Here is a 14315-nt window from a genome sequence, read left to right as displayed (position 1 = left end):
ACGGAGCTCTTACATTCGTTAAGGCTATTGAAAATAAAGCAATATAATTAGTTTTATTCAATTTGAAACGTTAAATAACGCGCCAAAATGCAATGTTGTTTGACTAATAACGCATGAGCAGCAAACTAGGTATTCGATACTTCCACGGTCGTACATTATGCTCTGGAAACCCCAGTAGTGGGAGCCATTTTTTAGAATTGTGTAAGTCATTTTTTGACTAGGTGCTCGGATCTAAGGGGACTCAGATCGTTGTGTTTAACGCGATGTAGCCATCCTACCCTTATCGGTCGAGTGAAATCATCCGTTTTCTCACTATATTAAATAAACAAACGAACCGAATGAGTTGAAATTTCGACGGTGCATAGCTCTTTTGTAGCGGAATTGAGGAAGGTTACTCGTATCCCGAAAATCGTCCGAAAATGTGTGGTTTTTTGACACCTGTCGCTATTACCACATTTCAGGGCCAAAAAGTGCATATTTGAGGGACTTTCTGCGAAAGCGAAAAGAATGAGGAGTAAAATGAGCCATCGTGAAACTGTTTTCATAGTAAATAAAAGATGCTCTCGCGATCAACTGGGTAAACGGCCGAGCATTTTAACCAAAGAATATTCACGATGTCAGTCTCACGATGGTTCATTTTACTCCACATTCTTTTCGCTCTTATGAAAAGTCCCTCGAATTTGAATTTTTCTGCCTGTTCACGCTCGAACCTCGCAGACCTGTTCAGACCTGCAGACTTAAAACGGTTTCCGGCCGCATGGCAGCGCGGTGTGCGAAAACAGGGTCTATGAAATGCGCGTGCAGCCCTCGCTTGGCGCATGCGCTCGGTTAGTTAAAATCGAGCGCTCGAGTAGGTAGGACGTGCTGCTTAATCTCCTTTTCCTGCCCGTGCGAGCAATTATCGTACCTTACCGCGTTAGTTTGCGCATGTTAAAATTTTTGGCAACGCGGTCCACCTTCTGGTCCCTGTGCATACTTGGTAAAATAGATTAAAATTATTAAATAATCATTCAATTCAGTTAATAAGGAATATTTATTTGAGTGAAATAAATACTGGCCTTACTTCGGCTCTTCTCTCTAAGTCGTGAAGGTTTTTACGCCGAAGCAAGTGCACTCTTATCTCTCGCGAAATTGTAGGCTTTATTTAATTACCCTCTCACTCACTTATCCCATCCCGATTAGCGTTGGAGTAGAACTCTAGATAAATAAACAAATACTGCCCGTGAGATGCGGGAAATATGGAAATAGCGACACGTGCCGAAACATCACACATTTTCTAACGATTTTCGGGATATGACTAACCTTCTTCGATTCCACTACAAAACAGCTGTACACCGTCAAAATTTTGACCAATTCTGTTCGTTTGTTTATTTAATCGCGTCGTTAGTGGTACCGGGAAGTGCTTCCCCTTGCCCCTCAAACCGAGCATGTCCTGGCGTCCGTACGTTTTAGAAGTGGTCGCAATCATGAATATTAATAAATAATCCGTTTGGTTTCATTAGACCGATCGTTCTCGTTCCCTTCCTTCGTATCTCAGGTTTTGTTTGCAAAATTACGATTCAGTTGGGTTAGGGTTAGGATCGACAGCGCATGCGTTGCATTTGGGTGAACGAGAGACGCAAGCTACTTCCTTCTCTCTGGCACACGATATCCCGACACCATAAGCGCACTTTGCAGCGTAAATCGAAACAACAAACTGCGACAGTAAGCGAGTCTACCCCCACCATGGTTGTTGCACTACCTGTATGTAAGACTGTGTCTGAGATCCTGACTGAGATCCTACCGCAGCAGGCCTGTGTTTTTAGAATCGGCAAAAACTAACAAAGCTACAATACCAATCCCTTGCCAAAAGGTTAGGCAACAATGAAATGTTATGGTTGTTAGATAGCTGTTATAGCGATCACATAATTAATGATGAGAAATATTTTCAGAACAGTGTTGAATCAAAGAAACCGATCGATATTTATTTAGGTGATAATAGATCAATAAAAGCTACAAATATGGGTAATGTAGTATGTTATTTTGATGCGTATGGAATAAAGAATGAAGTAAATATGAAAAATGTACTTTTCGCGGCAAAATGCATGGAAATTTAATTAGTTACAGAAAAATAATGGAAAAAACGTAATTATTTCGAAGGGTAATGCATCAGAGATTATTATCGATAGAATAATAATGAAGTAATCTCAGTAGGATACAAACAGAATAAAATTCTAAAATCGAAAAGTACATTAGAAAACAAAAAAGGTTATGCTAACAATGTCGGGTGCGATAATAATTAAAATACGAGTTTAAAATAGAAATGGCATAGGAGGTTACATAGTTCAGGTTAATTTTCGTTAGTTGAATGCATTGAGTAAAGAACAATAGGTAAAAGGTATTCAAAGTGAGTTGGAATCCGAATACATGAAGTGTAATACTTGTATTGAGAATAAATTGCATAATTTACCGTTTATCAAAAATAGAACTAAGGCTAGAAACGTGTTCGGAGTTATTCATACTGATGTTTGTGGTAGTTTTAAGATAGCTGGTTTAAACGAAGAAAAATATTTTATATAACGCGAGTATGTTTCACGCGGTTTTTCTTAGGTGTTTTCGGTACACAAAGTACCCGTTTCTACGCCGGTCGAGTGAGTCTGCGAATTGCGCATGCGCGGAGTACTGAAACGACCGCTTTTGACTCCTAGGAGTCAAAGTTGGTCATTTCTGTAGGGCTCTCAGGCGCTGACGCGACAAACACAGCGAACTGATCTCACATTTCGCTACCCTAACCTCAATTTGGTGCTGCGCGAAAAACCGCGTAACATACTCTTGTTATATAAAGTATCGTGTATAACATGGAGGCAACGGTATTTTCGCCTCGCGTATTTGCAATATTCGTCTTCGACTCGCACAACATACTCGCCTTCGGCTCGTACGCGTGCTCACCTGCGACTTATATTGCAAACTTACGCTCGGCCCGAAAAGACCGTCTTTGCCTCCTTGTTATACAATGTACTATTATTTTTTTCATTGCTGATTGCAGTAAAGTAGCTAAAATTTATTGCATTAAAAGCAAAGATAAAGTAATTGATTGTTTAGTTCAATTTATCGATGATTTTGAGAATATAATGGAAAAAAGAGAAAGGATTTTGAGAATTAAAAATGGTAACGAAATAATTGTCCACCGTGGGTACATGAATTGACTGGTACGGCTCTGAGATTTAACGGAATAATAATGAATATGGCACGTTGTTTGCCGACGGACGTAAGTGTATATGAAAAATTTTGGCCCGTAATTGTGTGGGCAGCAAACTATTTAAAAAATCGTATTTAAGCAAATACAGTTGAAAACAAAACAATCCATGAGATATTTTTTAAGAAAAACTCAAATGTAAAAGGATAATATGAAAATTTAGATGTACAATGGGTTCATACAAGATCTAATAATTTGTATAAAGCAAGATTACTTATGTTAGGACATCAACAAATAAATGTAATTGACCATAGATATGCGCTGGTAGCGAAAACTCAAACTAGTAAAATGCATAGTACGACAGGTACATATGTGTGGTGTGAAAGATAGTCCTACACGTATGTACATCCCCTCTCCTATCCTATATATGTATGAGCACAGAGCGAGCTCAGCTCTGAAATGTGTGCACAGTGAGGGAAACAAGATCGCTCGGACTGCGGACGCGTTAGCGCCTTCTCGGGTTGTGCCTTTTGCAATAACTTTTGTATTTCCATGTTCGAATAGATATTCTCATTTTTATCTTCCGAATTACTGGATATTTATTTATTCTAACAGTTTATCGTGGTTCACTGAATTTCGGACATTGCTAAAGGTGGTAACGATTTTTCTTAAACATGCTTCGTTACAACAACGTGACTAACTTCGTGCTCATCGACTTTTCGCACTTTTAACACGATATACTGTTTATCATTTAATACTTTCGTCGCTTTGCTATGATTCGCTAATTTTACCGCGATTCTTCTTCAACAAGCAAGAACTGACTCGAAATGTGTTGTATGTTTCAGATTTCAACGGTGGGTTACATAATCCTATAAAAATGTTGGACAATCTGTTGGGATGGCTTTTTCCTCTGTACAATAATTATGGTACGATTAAGTAATGGTTGGTGCGACTTAAGCGACGTTTAGCCGGTCGACGAGATTTTGATTTGGATTTTTTCCAGATCCGAGAACCAACGAGTGGTTTTTGATATCGGGAATAGGTCCGATCACGATTATAACGATGGCGTACCTTTACATTTGTACTTCGGCGGGTAAAAGATATATGAAAGACAAGCAGCCTTACGATTTGCGCAACATTCTGATTGGCTACAACTTTATTCAAGTTCTAATCAGCATTTATTTATTCAAAGAGGCTTTGATGGCAGGCTGGTTGTACGATTTCAGCTACAAGTGTCAGCCAACTGATTACTCAGAGAGTTCAACAGCAATGCGAGTAAGTTAGATGAGCAGTATTTCAGGAGTACATTTTTAGTTCATTAGTGAAATTCGAAAACATTGTGTTGACTAATTTTCATTCAGAATAACAATTCTGAGTGAAGGTTCTGGATTTGATAAGAAACATATTTTCTTTACTCACAAAGTTTGTAATATTACACATCCTATTGTTTGAAATATTCAAGTAACTATGCAGCAATGAAACTTTGGAACGTCTAAAATATTTTGCATACCCTATGTAATATTGCAGCAATATTGTAGAAATGTAACTGTGCAAAATTTTAAACTTAACAAACGAATTGCGCAATATTGCAGAAACGATGGGTAGCAATATCACTTGCAAGGTTTGAAGTATATACTCCAGAGATATTTTTATGCAGATAATATTTTCTATGCAGCTAACATCGAAGCTGCAATTGAATTATTGACTACTGGGAAAAGAAAGGACTACTTCAGACATGCGAGATGAACGGGCTATTTTGAGAAATATCGAAGAATGGTCAGTTTCGCGTAGGTTGTCTACAGTATCGGTGACGTTAACTATAGTAATTTCTGGGAAAATATACCGGTTTTCATACGTTTCCTTTGATACGACTGTTCTAGCATTTTCCGACGTAGTGCCCTCTTCTGCCCAGTAATCGATGTAGAAATATTATCACAATGTTTCAGCAGCATCACGTACTTTGTTTGATTTATAGACACTGCCATTAGCCATTATGGAGTATTGACGAAAGTAATCAACAAATGACTTTTAGATTTCCAGAGCTTATCATGTATACTTCCTCAGCAAGTTGTCCGAACTTCTAGACACCGTATTCTTTGTACTTCGGAAAAAGGAGCGACAAATATCTTTCCTCCACCTCTATCATCACACTTTAATGCTATGGACAACTTGGATTGGAGTTCGTTATTTCTCTGGAGTGATACATCTGACATTTACGGGGCTGCTAAACAGCTTTGTTCATATAATTATGTACAGCTATTATATGCTGACGGCCTTCGGGCCGGAAATGCAAAAATTCCTGGTCTGGAAAAAGTATGTGACAATTCTGCAAATAGTGCAATTCGGTGTTATCACCTTACACACCGCACAGCTATTTTTCATTGAATGTGACGTACCAAAGACACTGGCTATACTTGCTTTGTTGAATAGTAGCCTATTCCTTTACCTCTTCTCATCTTTTTACATTCAGAATTACCGCAAGGGTGACGCCAATGGTGTAAAAAACTCAAGTTTATCAACAAATAGTCACACCAGTGGAAAATCTAGATAAAAAATATTTTAAAAAAATATCATATCGACGAGTCATTTAGAGAGATTAATTTGAAGGACAAAAACCAAATCTATTCAGAAGAGCATCGATTCTACAGAAACCAGTTACTAGGACTGATGTTATAAATAAAATTGTATTGTACGTGTATGTATAATTCGTTATTTAATAAATTATAATAGGTTCAATTATCAAACAGTCCTAAAACTGTTTTTGTACAATCGGTATTGTAGTCCATTCTACTTTGTCGGGCTGGAATATTCGGGACAATTTCTCTGAAGAGTCGAAGCAGCTGAGTATTCCTGCCGGAATTTGGTTCTATGGAAAAGTTGCGTGCAGAATCGATCCTCACATTCATCAATATGATGTAAAAATGGATTCTGTGGGGTCAGTTTAACGTTAGGTTATATTCTGTAGAGATACAATTTGTAGAATGGCAAGTTTGTCGGAATTGAACTTGTAGGATTAACTCCCTCTCAATCTAACCCTAAAAACTTTAAGCATGCAAAAGATTCGCAGGGCTCAAATAAATGTCGAAGTTGTAAACCAATAAAAAAAACCGAAGTAACATAAAGTAGACTACTTATTCTTGTCAAAACTCCGTCTCCTTCCAAGGACATTGTGTTTTTAAGATTGCATTTTAATATTAATCAAAAAAATCTTTCAAGTAAGTGAAATTTTACTTACATTATTCCACATACCTAATCAAAATACATGTCAATTACACGAGTAAACGAATTAAAGGAAGTTGACTACTGAAATCAAAGTAATGACAAGTTGTTTGAAATTATACAGGAAGTAGATACCGTGCTTTTAATGGATTATCACATCCGCGATTCCTACTGCCCCTAAATATTGGACAAATGGATTGATTTATCATCCATTTTCATATTTTATACAATATTCTAAATATCGTTTTGTATTTCGCTTGAAATCGTTCTTGTATTTTTACTTCAAACCTTTATTTGAAGGGAAAGCTTGAGATCCCATTGATAAATCATTTCTATCGTATGCAAAAAAAAAAAAAAAAAAAAAAAATTGCCCAGTTTGTGCGATTTCGATTTACGAGATCCCATTTTGTTAGTAAATGAATTTTTTACAAATCTACAAAATCAGATTTTGGATACTACTTAGCTTTTTTTAATCCAGCATAGGCTTACTATTCATCACAGAATAACGATTTGAGCAATCGTCTTTTTTGATCAATTGAGAAGCCAAACGGAATATATAATTTGTTTGGTTTGTGCAGAATTCATTTACGAGAGAAACCAGTTTTTTCGTTGAAGAGATGATCAGCAACAAGATCTCTTCAGAGTTATTAATAATAGTGCTATTATAACTGAAATTTATGGCTTCTTAATTTTTCTGTGTCAAGAGAATACTGTTCCAACCAAATTCAACTTGGTTCACTTTACTTGCACGTTTTAGTCTTTATTATATCATAATTGTATCCTGGCAGAATGTTGACTAGTGTAAGTTCGGTAAATCTCTAAGCACCTCGTGTAATAATCTGTTTTTTGATTTCGAAAGTATAGCAAAATCTAACGTCGTCGTCGCTAACTGTGTCGACTGTGAAACAATGTTTGCAACTATTTTCGCGTGAAGCGTGTGACTTGAACATCGCAATGTCATGATCAAGGTGCGAATTGTAATAAGCCAACGTCAACGCAGCACGAATAAAAATACAATACCCATTTCAAATGAGGATTCAAGGTATTGAAGTTACGTGACAATGAAACAGAGGAAATGAGCGTCGCACAATTATCGCTGAGGTATTTCGTAATTAGAAATCAGTGGCTACTTTGCAAAAATAATGCTTGAATGATAAACACGCGCAAATCAATTTATAATACTATTCCGACTCAAGAATCTTGGCAGTTATACAGGATGTTTCGGAGTAAGTCCGACAGAATGTTGGGTTGCCTACCACTGAGGGGAACAAGTATCGGTAAAACAGACCTACCGAGTCATAATCACTTAACGTGGTGTAGCAGTCATACCTTTACCGACCGAGCGAACTCAACCGTTTTCTTCCTATATTAAATAAACAAACGAACGGAATGGGTTAAAATTTCGACGGGGCATAGCCTAGCTGATCGCTAGAGCATCTTTTATTTAAGAAATTATTGTAATCACTAGTTTTCGTCTAGTGGCCTCAATATTACATGAAAACAGTCTCACGATGGCTTATTTTTACTCCTCATTCTTTTTGGTCTGGTGGAAAGTCCCTCTAATATGCACTTTTTTCCACTGAAATGCAGGGAATGTGGGAATAGCGACGCGTGTCAAAAAACCACACAATTTTTTGACGATTTTCGGGACATGAGTAACCTTCCTCGATTCCGTTACAAAAGAGCTTTGCACCGTCGAAAGTTCAATCCATGCGGTTCGTTTGTTTATTTAATATAGAAAGAAAACGGATGAGTGTCTTCGGTCGGTAAAGGTAGGACTGCTACATCGCGTCAAGCCAAGTCATCTAATCATTTTAACGTGACTTCGGAATGCGATCACTGAACGCTTCAGCATAGATTATAAACAACGAAACAATTGTTTAGCCAAATCCATACAACTTGGCAAGACGGGGCAGTTCCAGCTCATTCGTGAGGACTTTGAACCACTGAACTCTATACATACTGGAATGCGCGCAGGCCAATGCTCCGTGTAGCGACCAGCGGCAAGAGAGAGATAGTTTTGGTTGAGGCCATCCGCACTTGTCTAATACGTAGCGACGATCTCGCACGAAAACATTGACCATCAGAGCGGATACTTTTTGAAGACCACGGAAGTATGGGTTTTGCAATCATTACCAACAGATCTGGTAAGCAAGTTTATTGGTACATAAATAAAGTCAATTGCACAATCAATTTACTATTTAAATTCAAATTTGAAGATTTCTATTTCGATATTTAGTTGTATATTCTATTTATAATTATTTTCATTTACTTTAACATAATTGTAGTTTGACATATATACATCTGTTTTTATAATCGTTTTATTATACTTTTGTACATATGTATAAAATCATTGTTTACAATCGAATAAACATAATTGGACAACAATATATCCAAGAACTGAATGAAACAATTTCCCCTTCCCTGTAATTTTGAACATCCCCAAGTCTGTTGCGATACCGAGATTTGTCAAAGCGTCTGACTGATGTTTGCAGGTCAGTGTGTATATATGCGTGCGACAAGTGCGGATAGCCTCGGGCACAACTATCTCTCTCTTCCCATCCCCAGCCAACGTTACCATACGTACGATAATTATCGTACGTGTACGATGATCTGAATACTTGTACGATACACGATTATCGTACAGAATTGTACGATAATTGTACGATAATAATGGGAGCGTACGATATATTTTTTTATCGTTACCCATACCAATTGTTTCCCAGTCGGCACGTCGGCAAGTCGGAATTTCTAACAAATTCAATGATTACGCCTCTTGCCACTAGATGTCTGCAGTATAGGATACTAGGACCGTTCGCCAGTTCGCCGGTTCCGTTCTCCATTCCTTTTTCCGTTCTCCATTCCTTTACTTTGTTGTTTTCCCGTTTACGGCATTTTACTTCGTAATTCGAACAATCTAGTCGTAGTCGTCCAGAGAGGAATTGAGTTGAATAATAGAAAAAATAAAAAAATATCGAACTGCGACCATCGAAAACACGGTCGTCAGGAGAAGCGAGCGAAAAATAAAGAACGAACTCGATATAGGGTGAGAACGAGAGAGAGCGAGACTGTCTGTGGTCGGTTGTAAAAAGGTCACAGGGCAGACATAAATTATGGGTGGCGAAACTATCGATGATTCTTTGTCAGATTTTTCGGATGATGAAAAACGTATAAAAAAAGACAAATCCGAAAAAAAAATCTCGTAAATCGATAACCAAACGTCGGATTCAAAAATACAGATCTGAATGGGAGAAGCAATCGCAGTTTCGACTATGGTTTTGTCCGGACAAATCGAGCGTATTCAAAGCGGCATGTCGATATTGTGATACAACGATGAAGGCTGAACTTACAGTTATAAAAAAACATGCTCTCAGTCTGAAACACGTAGAACTATGTTCCGACGTCCGACCTGAAGTACAGAAGACCGTAACGCAATTCATGGTTCCCGTGGCAGATAACAAAGAACATTTATAAAGAAACTATAAGAAAAGTATTTATATTATTTTCATACTGCAACGGTATGTTTGTTCCTACTAAGTAAGGTATGAAGCATTATAATGACATACAATAAGTTTACATATGTCTAGATGCAATAGCTATGTTCGAAAAAACCGATTTTGAAAAAAATGGCAATGAATGGCTTTTCTACTAGAAAAAATCATCGGATATTACAGTAATAACCAAAGAACAAATATAATACCTAATTACATTTAATATACGTATACGGGGAAAAAAGTACAATAATATTGTACGGTCTGCCGTAATAATGTGCATACTATAATTAGTACGATAAAACTTGTTACCATCGTACGATAACTGTACGATAATTTTGCGCAGTTGCGTACGATATTTATGGGTCGGGCATCTGGCAAAACTACTGCGGCGTTTACTCAGAAACAGCCTATATACGAGGCATACAAAGTGCAGTTGTACACATAAATTGAATTTACGATTGTTACGTGTTGTTCATGAAACTGCAAAAGAAGTTTCATTGTCAGTCCTACTTAGAACTTCGCTGTGGTTGTACTGCAGGTGGATATCTGAATATCAAGCTTTCCTAAAAGTTACTGAAAATACGTAGCAGGTATTGAATCAGTTTGTGTCATCGATATATAGTATGAACTACGCTTAGGCCGGTAAAATATGGCCAGCTGATAGAAAGAGATAGCGACCGATAGAGGTCTATCTTCTTTTTTTACTATTCAGGAGAGTAGCAATATGATTTAGGGTCCTTAACGATCTCGGCCAACACAAATTTTGGCACGTGCACTGCGCATTCGGATTTGTAATAAAATGAACGTTAATTAAATTAACAAACTTATAGGGACCCAAATAAGTACTTTCGACCACGTGCAATCGGGTGACGATATTGATAGATGCAGGATCCTTGATTAATAATTTTATGTCTTTTTGTCTAACTCTAGCGAACATTTTTCGAAGGCCTTTATGTTGGGATCACGCAGTCCATACTATACGTCGATGGTTTGTGTATATTTACATATTTTGCCGCCATTTCACTTTAACTTACCAATAATCTGGTGTACTTTGTGCTTTACAGTTAAAGACGCTTGCCGCATTATTAACAAAATGTTAAATCGCATTCTCGGATGGTTTTACCCATCGTACAACAATTATGGTTCGTTTATGAGTATTACATGAAATATTCTACGTTAATTGGTTGAAATTACTTGGCCACTCAACTGAATGTTGCGTTGACTTTTCCCCAGACCCTAGAACTGCCGAGTGGTTTTTAATGTCGGGACCAGAGCCTGTAATAATTATAGTGGCGATGTACCTGTATTTCTGCACTTCAGCAGGCCCAAGATTCATGAGAGACAAGCCGCCCTACACATTGCGCAAAGCTATGATTTTACACAACTTGATTCAAGTCTTTTTCAACATTTATTTATTCCGAGAGGGCCTAATGGGAGGCTGGTTGTACGAGTACAGCTACTCGTGTCAACCAATCGTTTATTCGAAAAGCCCATCAGCACTTCGGGTAAGTTGAATTTTTTTATTAAGATTTTTTCTTGTATGGAAAGAGAATGCTGTGTAACTGTAAATAATGATATAGACTTTGTTAGACTTAACAAATACACTCTAGAATTACATGCAAAAAAAGTTTTTATTGATTTTAATCACTTTTTATATACGAAAATCGTAGTTGAAAATCAGTCTGAAAAAAAGGGTAGGTCTGCAGTATTAATGATTTTTCGGAGATGGTTAACCTGAAACCAAAAAATCGAACGGTTGTAGATTCAGCATGTTAATGGTCTTGGAATGAATCATACATTTTTTGAAATTTTTATTTCAACTATATTGTTTTTGCAAAAAACCGCAAAAAAGCGGTCTTGTTCAACTTTTTCGAAAAATGGCTGCCATTTTGTTAATCTTGCAAACATCGACAATTGCATGATAAAACCGTTCCATTTTTTAGTTACAGATTAATCATCTCCAAGAAATCATCAACACCGCAGACCTACCTTTTTTCAGACTGATTTTCACATACGATTTTCGTGTATAAAAAGTGATTAAAATCAACAAAAAAATGTTGTTTATGAAATTCGGAATTGTACTTATCAAGCCTAACAAAGCCTATATCAATATTTACAGTTCAAACTCATTGAAAAAATTCTTGAAAAACCCTTTTTTGCTGATCAGCTGGTTAGACCCCTTAATTCATACTTCATTTGAAAGGAAATATACTAAAGTATTGAACCATCGGTCAGCCTAAGCATATTCTGGTCGGACAGCCTTAACCCTTTGCCCCACAGCTACGTGTGAGTCTCGTGCTACGTCGATCGGGCCAAACATAAGAATCACGATTGAGAGCCGTGGTGTGCACACGTGTAACCGATTTTGCTGTTGATTATGGGCGATGGCCGTGCGATCGGAACTTTAATCGTAGGCCAAAAGGTTAATGAGGTAATTTACTTGGCATAAGCAGGCGTGTCACTTCTATGACGAAACATCCGGCTGTTTATTTAGAATATTCAGAAGTATCAGTTATTTGAAACTATCTTGGTCTGGTTTGCTTCACACTGGCGGAAGTGCTCGACTGACTACCCTAAAGGGCCGCATTTTCAATATTTCACCTACATCATCGAAAATCCGTGTAGTATATAAAGTATATTTCCTTTCAAATAAAGTATGAATTCACCGGATGTTTGATGACGTACACTTTTCGACGGTGGGCTTGCCCTACGCCCCGCGTGAGGTGTGAAAGCACACAAAAGTGCGAATAGCGGTAATTTCAAATCCTTGCCGGCAAGAAAATTAGCATTTTTAATTTCTTTTTAATCAATAGTGTCTTATAATACATGCGAAAATAATGATCAATAAAGCAGAGCAAATTTTATTGGGGCGTTAAAAAATTGTTATGAAATTTAAAAAAATCACTGCATGACTTTATTTTGATGATTTGAACTGATATTTATCAGACATATTGAACACTTCAAAATACACCAAAAAATTACTACCTACTACTCTACTTTTAAATACCATTATATCACCTGTATATAATTGAAATATTGATTTTCATAAAGCATATAATACATGTCAGTTTTATGTGACTGCAATTATGATGAGCAAGTAGCGCAATATTTTCGCTGGATGATTTGAGTGAACACATGAAACTGTAATATGCCTGAGATTTCACAGCGTTGGTAACAGAGTATAAGTGTTGCAGTAATTTTTCTGAGATATTGTGTGATACGTGGACCCATGAACTTAAACCGTTTTAATAATTTGCAGATCGCGAGGGCCGCACACCTGTACTTCATTTGCAAGATTATCCAACTTCTAGATACGGTATTCGTCGTACTCCGCAAGAAGGACCGTCAATTATCTTTATATCATGTTTGTTACCACGTTACAGCAGTTACTTATTCTTGGATCGGAGTCCGCTACATGGCTAATGGTCATTCAACGTTTTTGGCACTATTGAACTGTATTGTTCTAACATTTGTGTACAGTTATTACTTGCTCGCTGCAATTGGGCCAAAAGTACGTAAGTGCCTTGTGTGGAAAAAATATTTGACTGCACTACAAATCTTACGATTTGTTATTGTCGACTTACACACTCTACAAGTATTCTTCAGCGACTGTGCCGTTCCAAAGTCAATAGCTCTGGGTACAATAGTGATCAGTACTACTTTCACGTACATGCTAGTATCATTTTATGTTCAGAACTACCATAAAAGTAACGTGGATAATGTGGCGTGCGTAGGTGTCTCAAAAAATAGTTCCGCCAGTCAGAAATCTGATAAAAAAAGATTTTCAAGTTCAAACTAACCCTGATCAGTGTGATCAAGTTACATGGTATATCAATTGAAAGTAGGGATGGTTGAGAGTCGTAACGTAAGGAAGCCTTGTCTCAAAGACTATGGCGTTGTAATTGAAGATCCAAAATCGATTTCTTAGGAACATGAATTTTTTTTATTCTTTGTACATCTGTAATATGTTATATTGATAAGGTTACAATGTTCATGTTTTTAATGGCTTTGTAAAATTATTATTGCAATGTTGTCTGTAAAATAAAGAATTACCTATTTTTCATCATGCGCTAAAATTCAGAATAATTAACTATTTACTAAGCCTACATATAGAGTGAATTGCTCACAATAGAATGTGCATTAAAAATAAAGCTGCGACGAAAAAGTGGGACGCTAAGCGTCCCACCGTGCATAAAAGGGTTAAGGTGATTCGAGGGTGTAGATTCTCGCAGCATTAAATTGTAATAGACGATGGACCATTCTATCGTTGGCAATTCACTCTGTTTATTAGTACTGACAAATAAGCTATTGCCACTAAGTTTTAATGAGGAACGAATGTATCAAAAATGTAAGGGGCGATTTATTGTCTGATCGATTCCCAATAAAACAGAATGATAAGTATTCTTTGTACTGAGTACGTTTTATGT

General features: G+C 37.1%; 2 protein-coding genes across 7 annotated transcripts; both read left to right on the top strand.

The window, feature by feature from the left end:
* The first annotated feature begins 3638 nt into the window (after positions 1–3638).
* On the top strand, positions 3639–6241 carry LOC124404007 (elongation of very long chain fatty acids protein 7-like). 2 transcript variants are annotated; one of them, XM_046877806.1, is made up of 4 exons: positions 3639–3695; positions 4021–4101; positions 4179–4450; positions 5208–6241. In XM_046877806.1, the coding sequence occupies exons 2-4, from the start codon at positions 4053–4055 to the stop codon at positions 5724–5726; spliced, it is 840 nt and encodes a 279-aa protein (XP_046733762.1). In that variant the 5' UTR covers positions 3639–3695; positions 4021–4052; the 3' UTR covers positions 5727–6241. The 2 variants fall into 2 exon arrangements, with proteins under 2 accessions (XP_046733762.1, XP_046733761.1); XM_046877805.1 differs by having other exon boundaries at positions 3646–3827.
* A 1233-nt stretch (positions 6242–7474) lies between these two features.
* Positions 7475–14186, top strand: LOC124404009 (elongation of very long chain fatty acids protein 7-like). 5 transcript variants are annotated; one of them, XM_046877809.1, is made up of 5 exons: positions 10411–10478; positions 10819–10876; positions 10953–11030; positions 11122–11393; positions 13148–14185. In XM_046877809.1, exons 3-5 carry the CDS (start codon positions 10982–10984, stop codon positions 13685–13687), a joined length of 861 nt encoding a protein of 286 aa, XP_046733765.1. In that variant the 5' UTR covers positions 10411–10478; positions 10819–10876; positions 10953–10981; the 3' UTR covers positions 13688–14185. The 5 variants fall into 5 exon arrangements, with proteins under 5 accessions (XP_046733768.1, XP_046733767.1, XP_046733765.1 ...); XM_046877808.1 differs by lacking the exon at positions 10411–10478 and adding an exon at positions 10479–10574; XM_046877812.1 differs by lacking the exons at positions 10411–10478; positions 10819–10876 and adding an exon at positions 7475–7495 and having other exon boundaries at positions 13148–14186.
* The last annotated feature ends 129 nt before the right edge of the window (positions 14187–14315 follow it).

This window comes from Diprion similis, chromosome 3 (assembly GCF_021155765.1).
Source record: "Diprion similis isolate iyDipSimi1 chromosome 3, iyDipSimi1.1, whole genome shotgun sequence".
NCBI classification, from domain to species: domain Eukaryota; kingdom Metazoa; phylum Arthropoda; class Insecta; order Hymenoptera; family Diprionidae; genus Diprion; species Diprion similis.
Note: the sequence above shows the minus strand (reverse complement) of the source record. Positions and strands in the feature narration are given on the sequence as shown.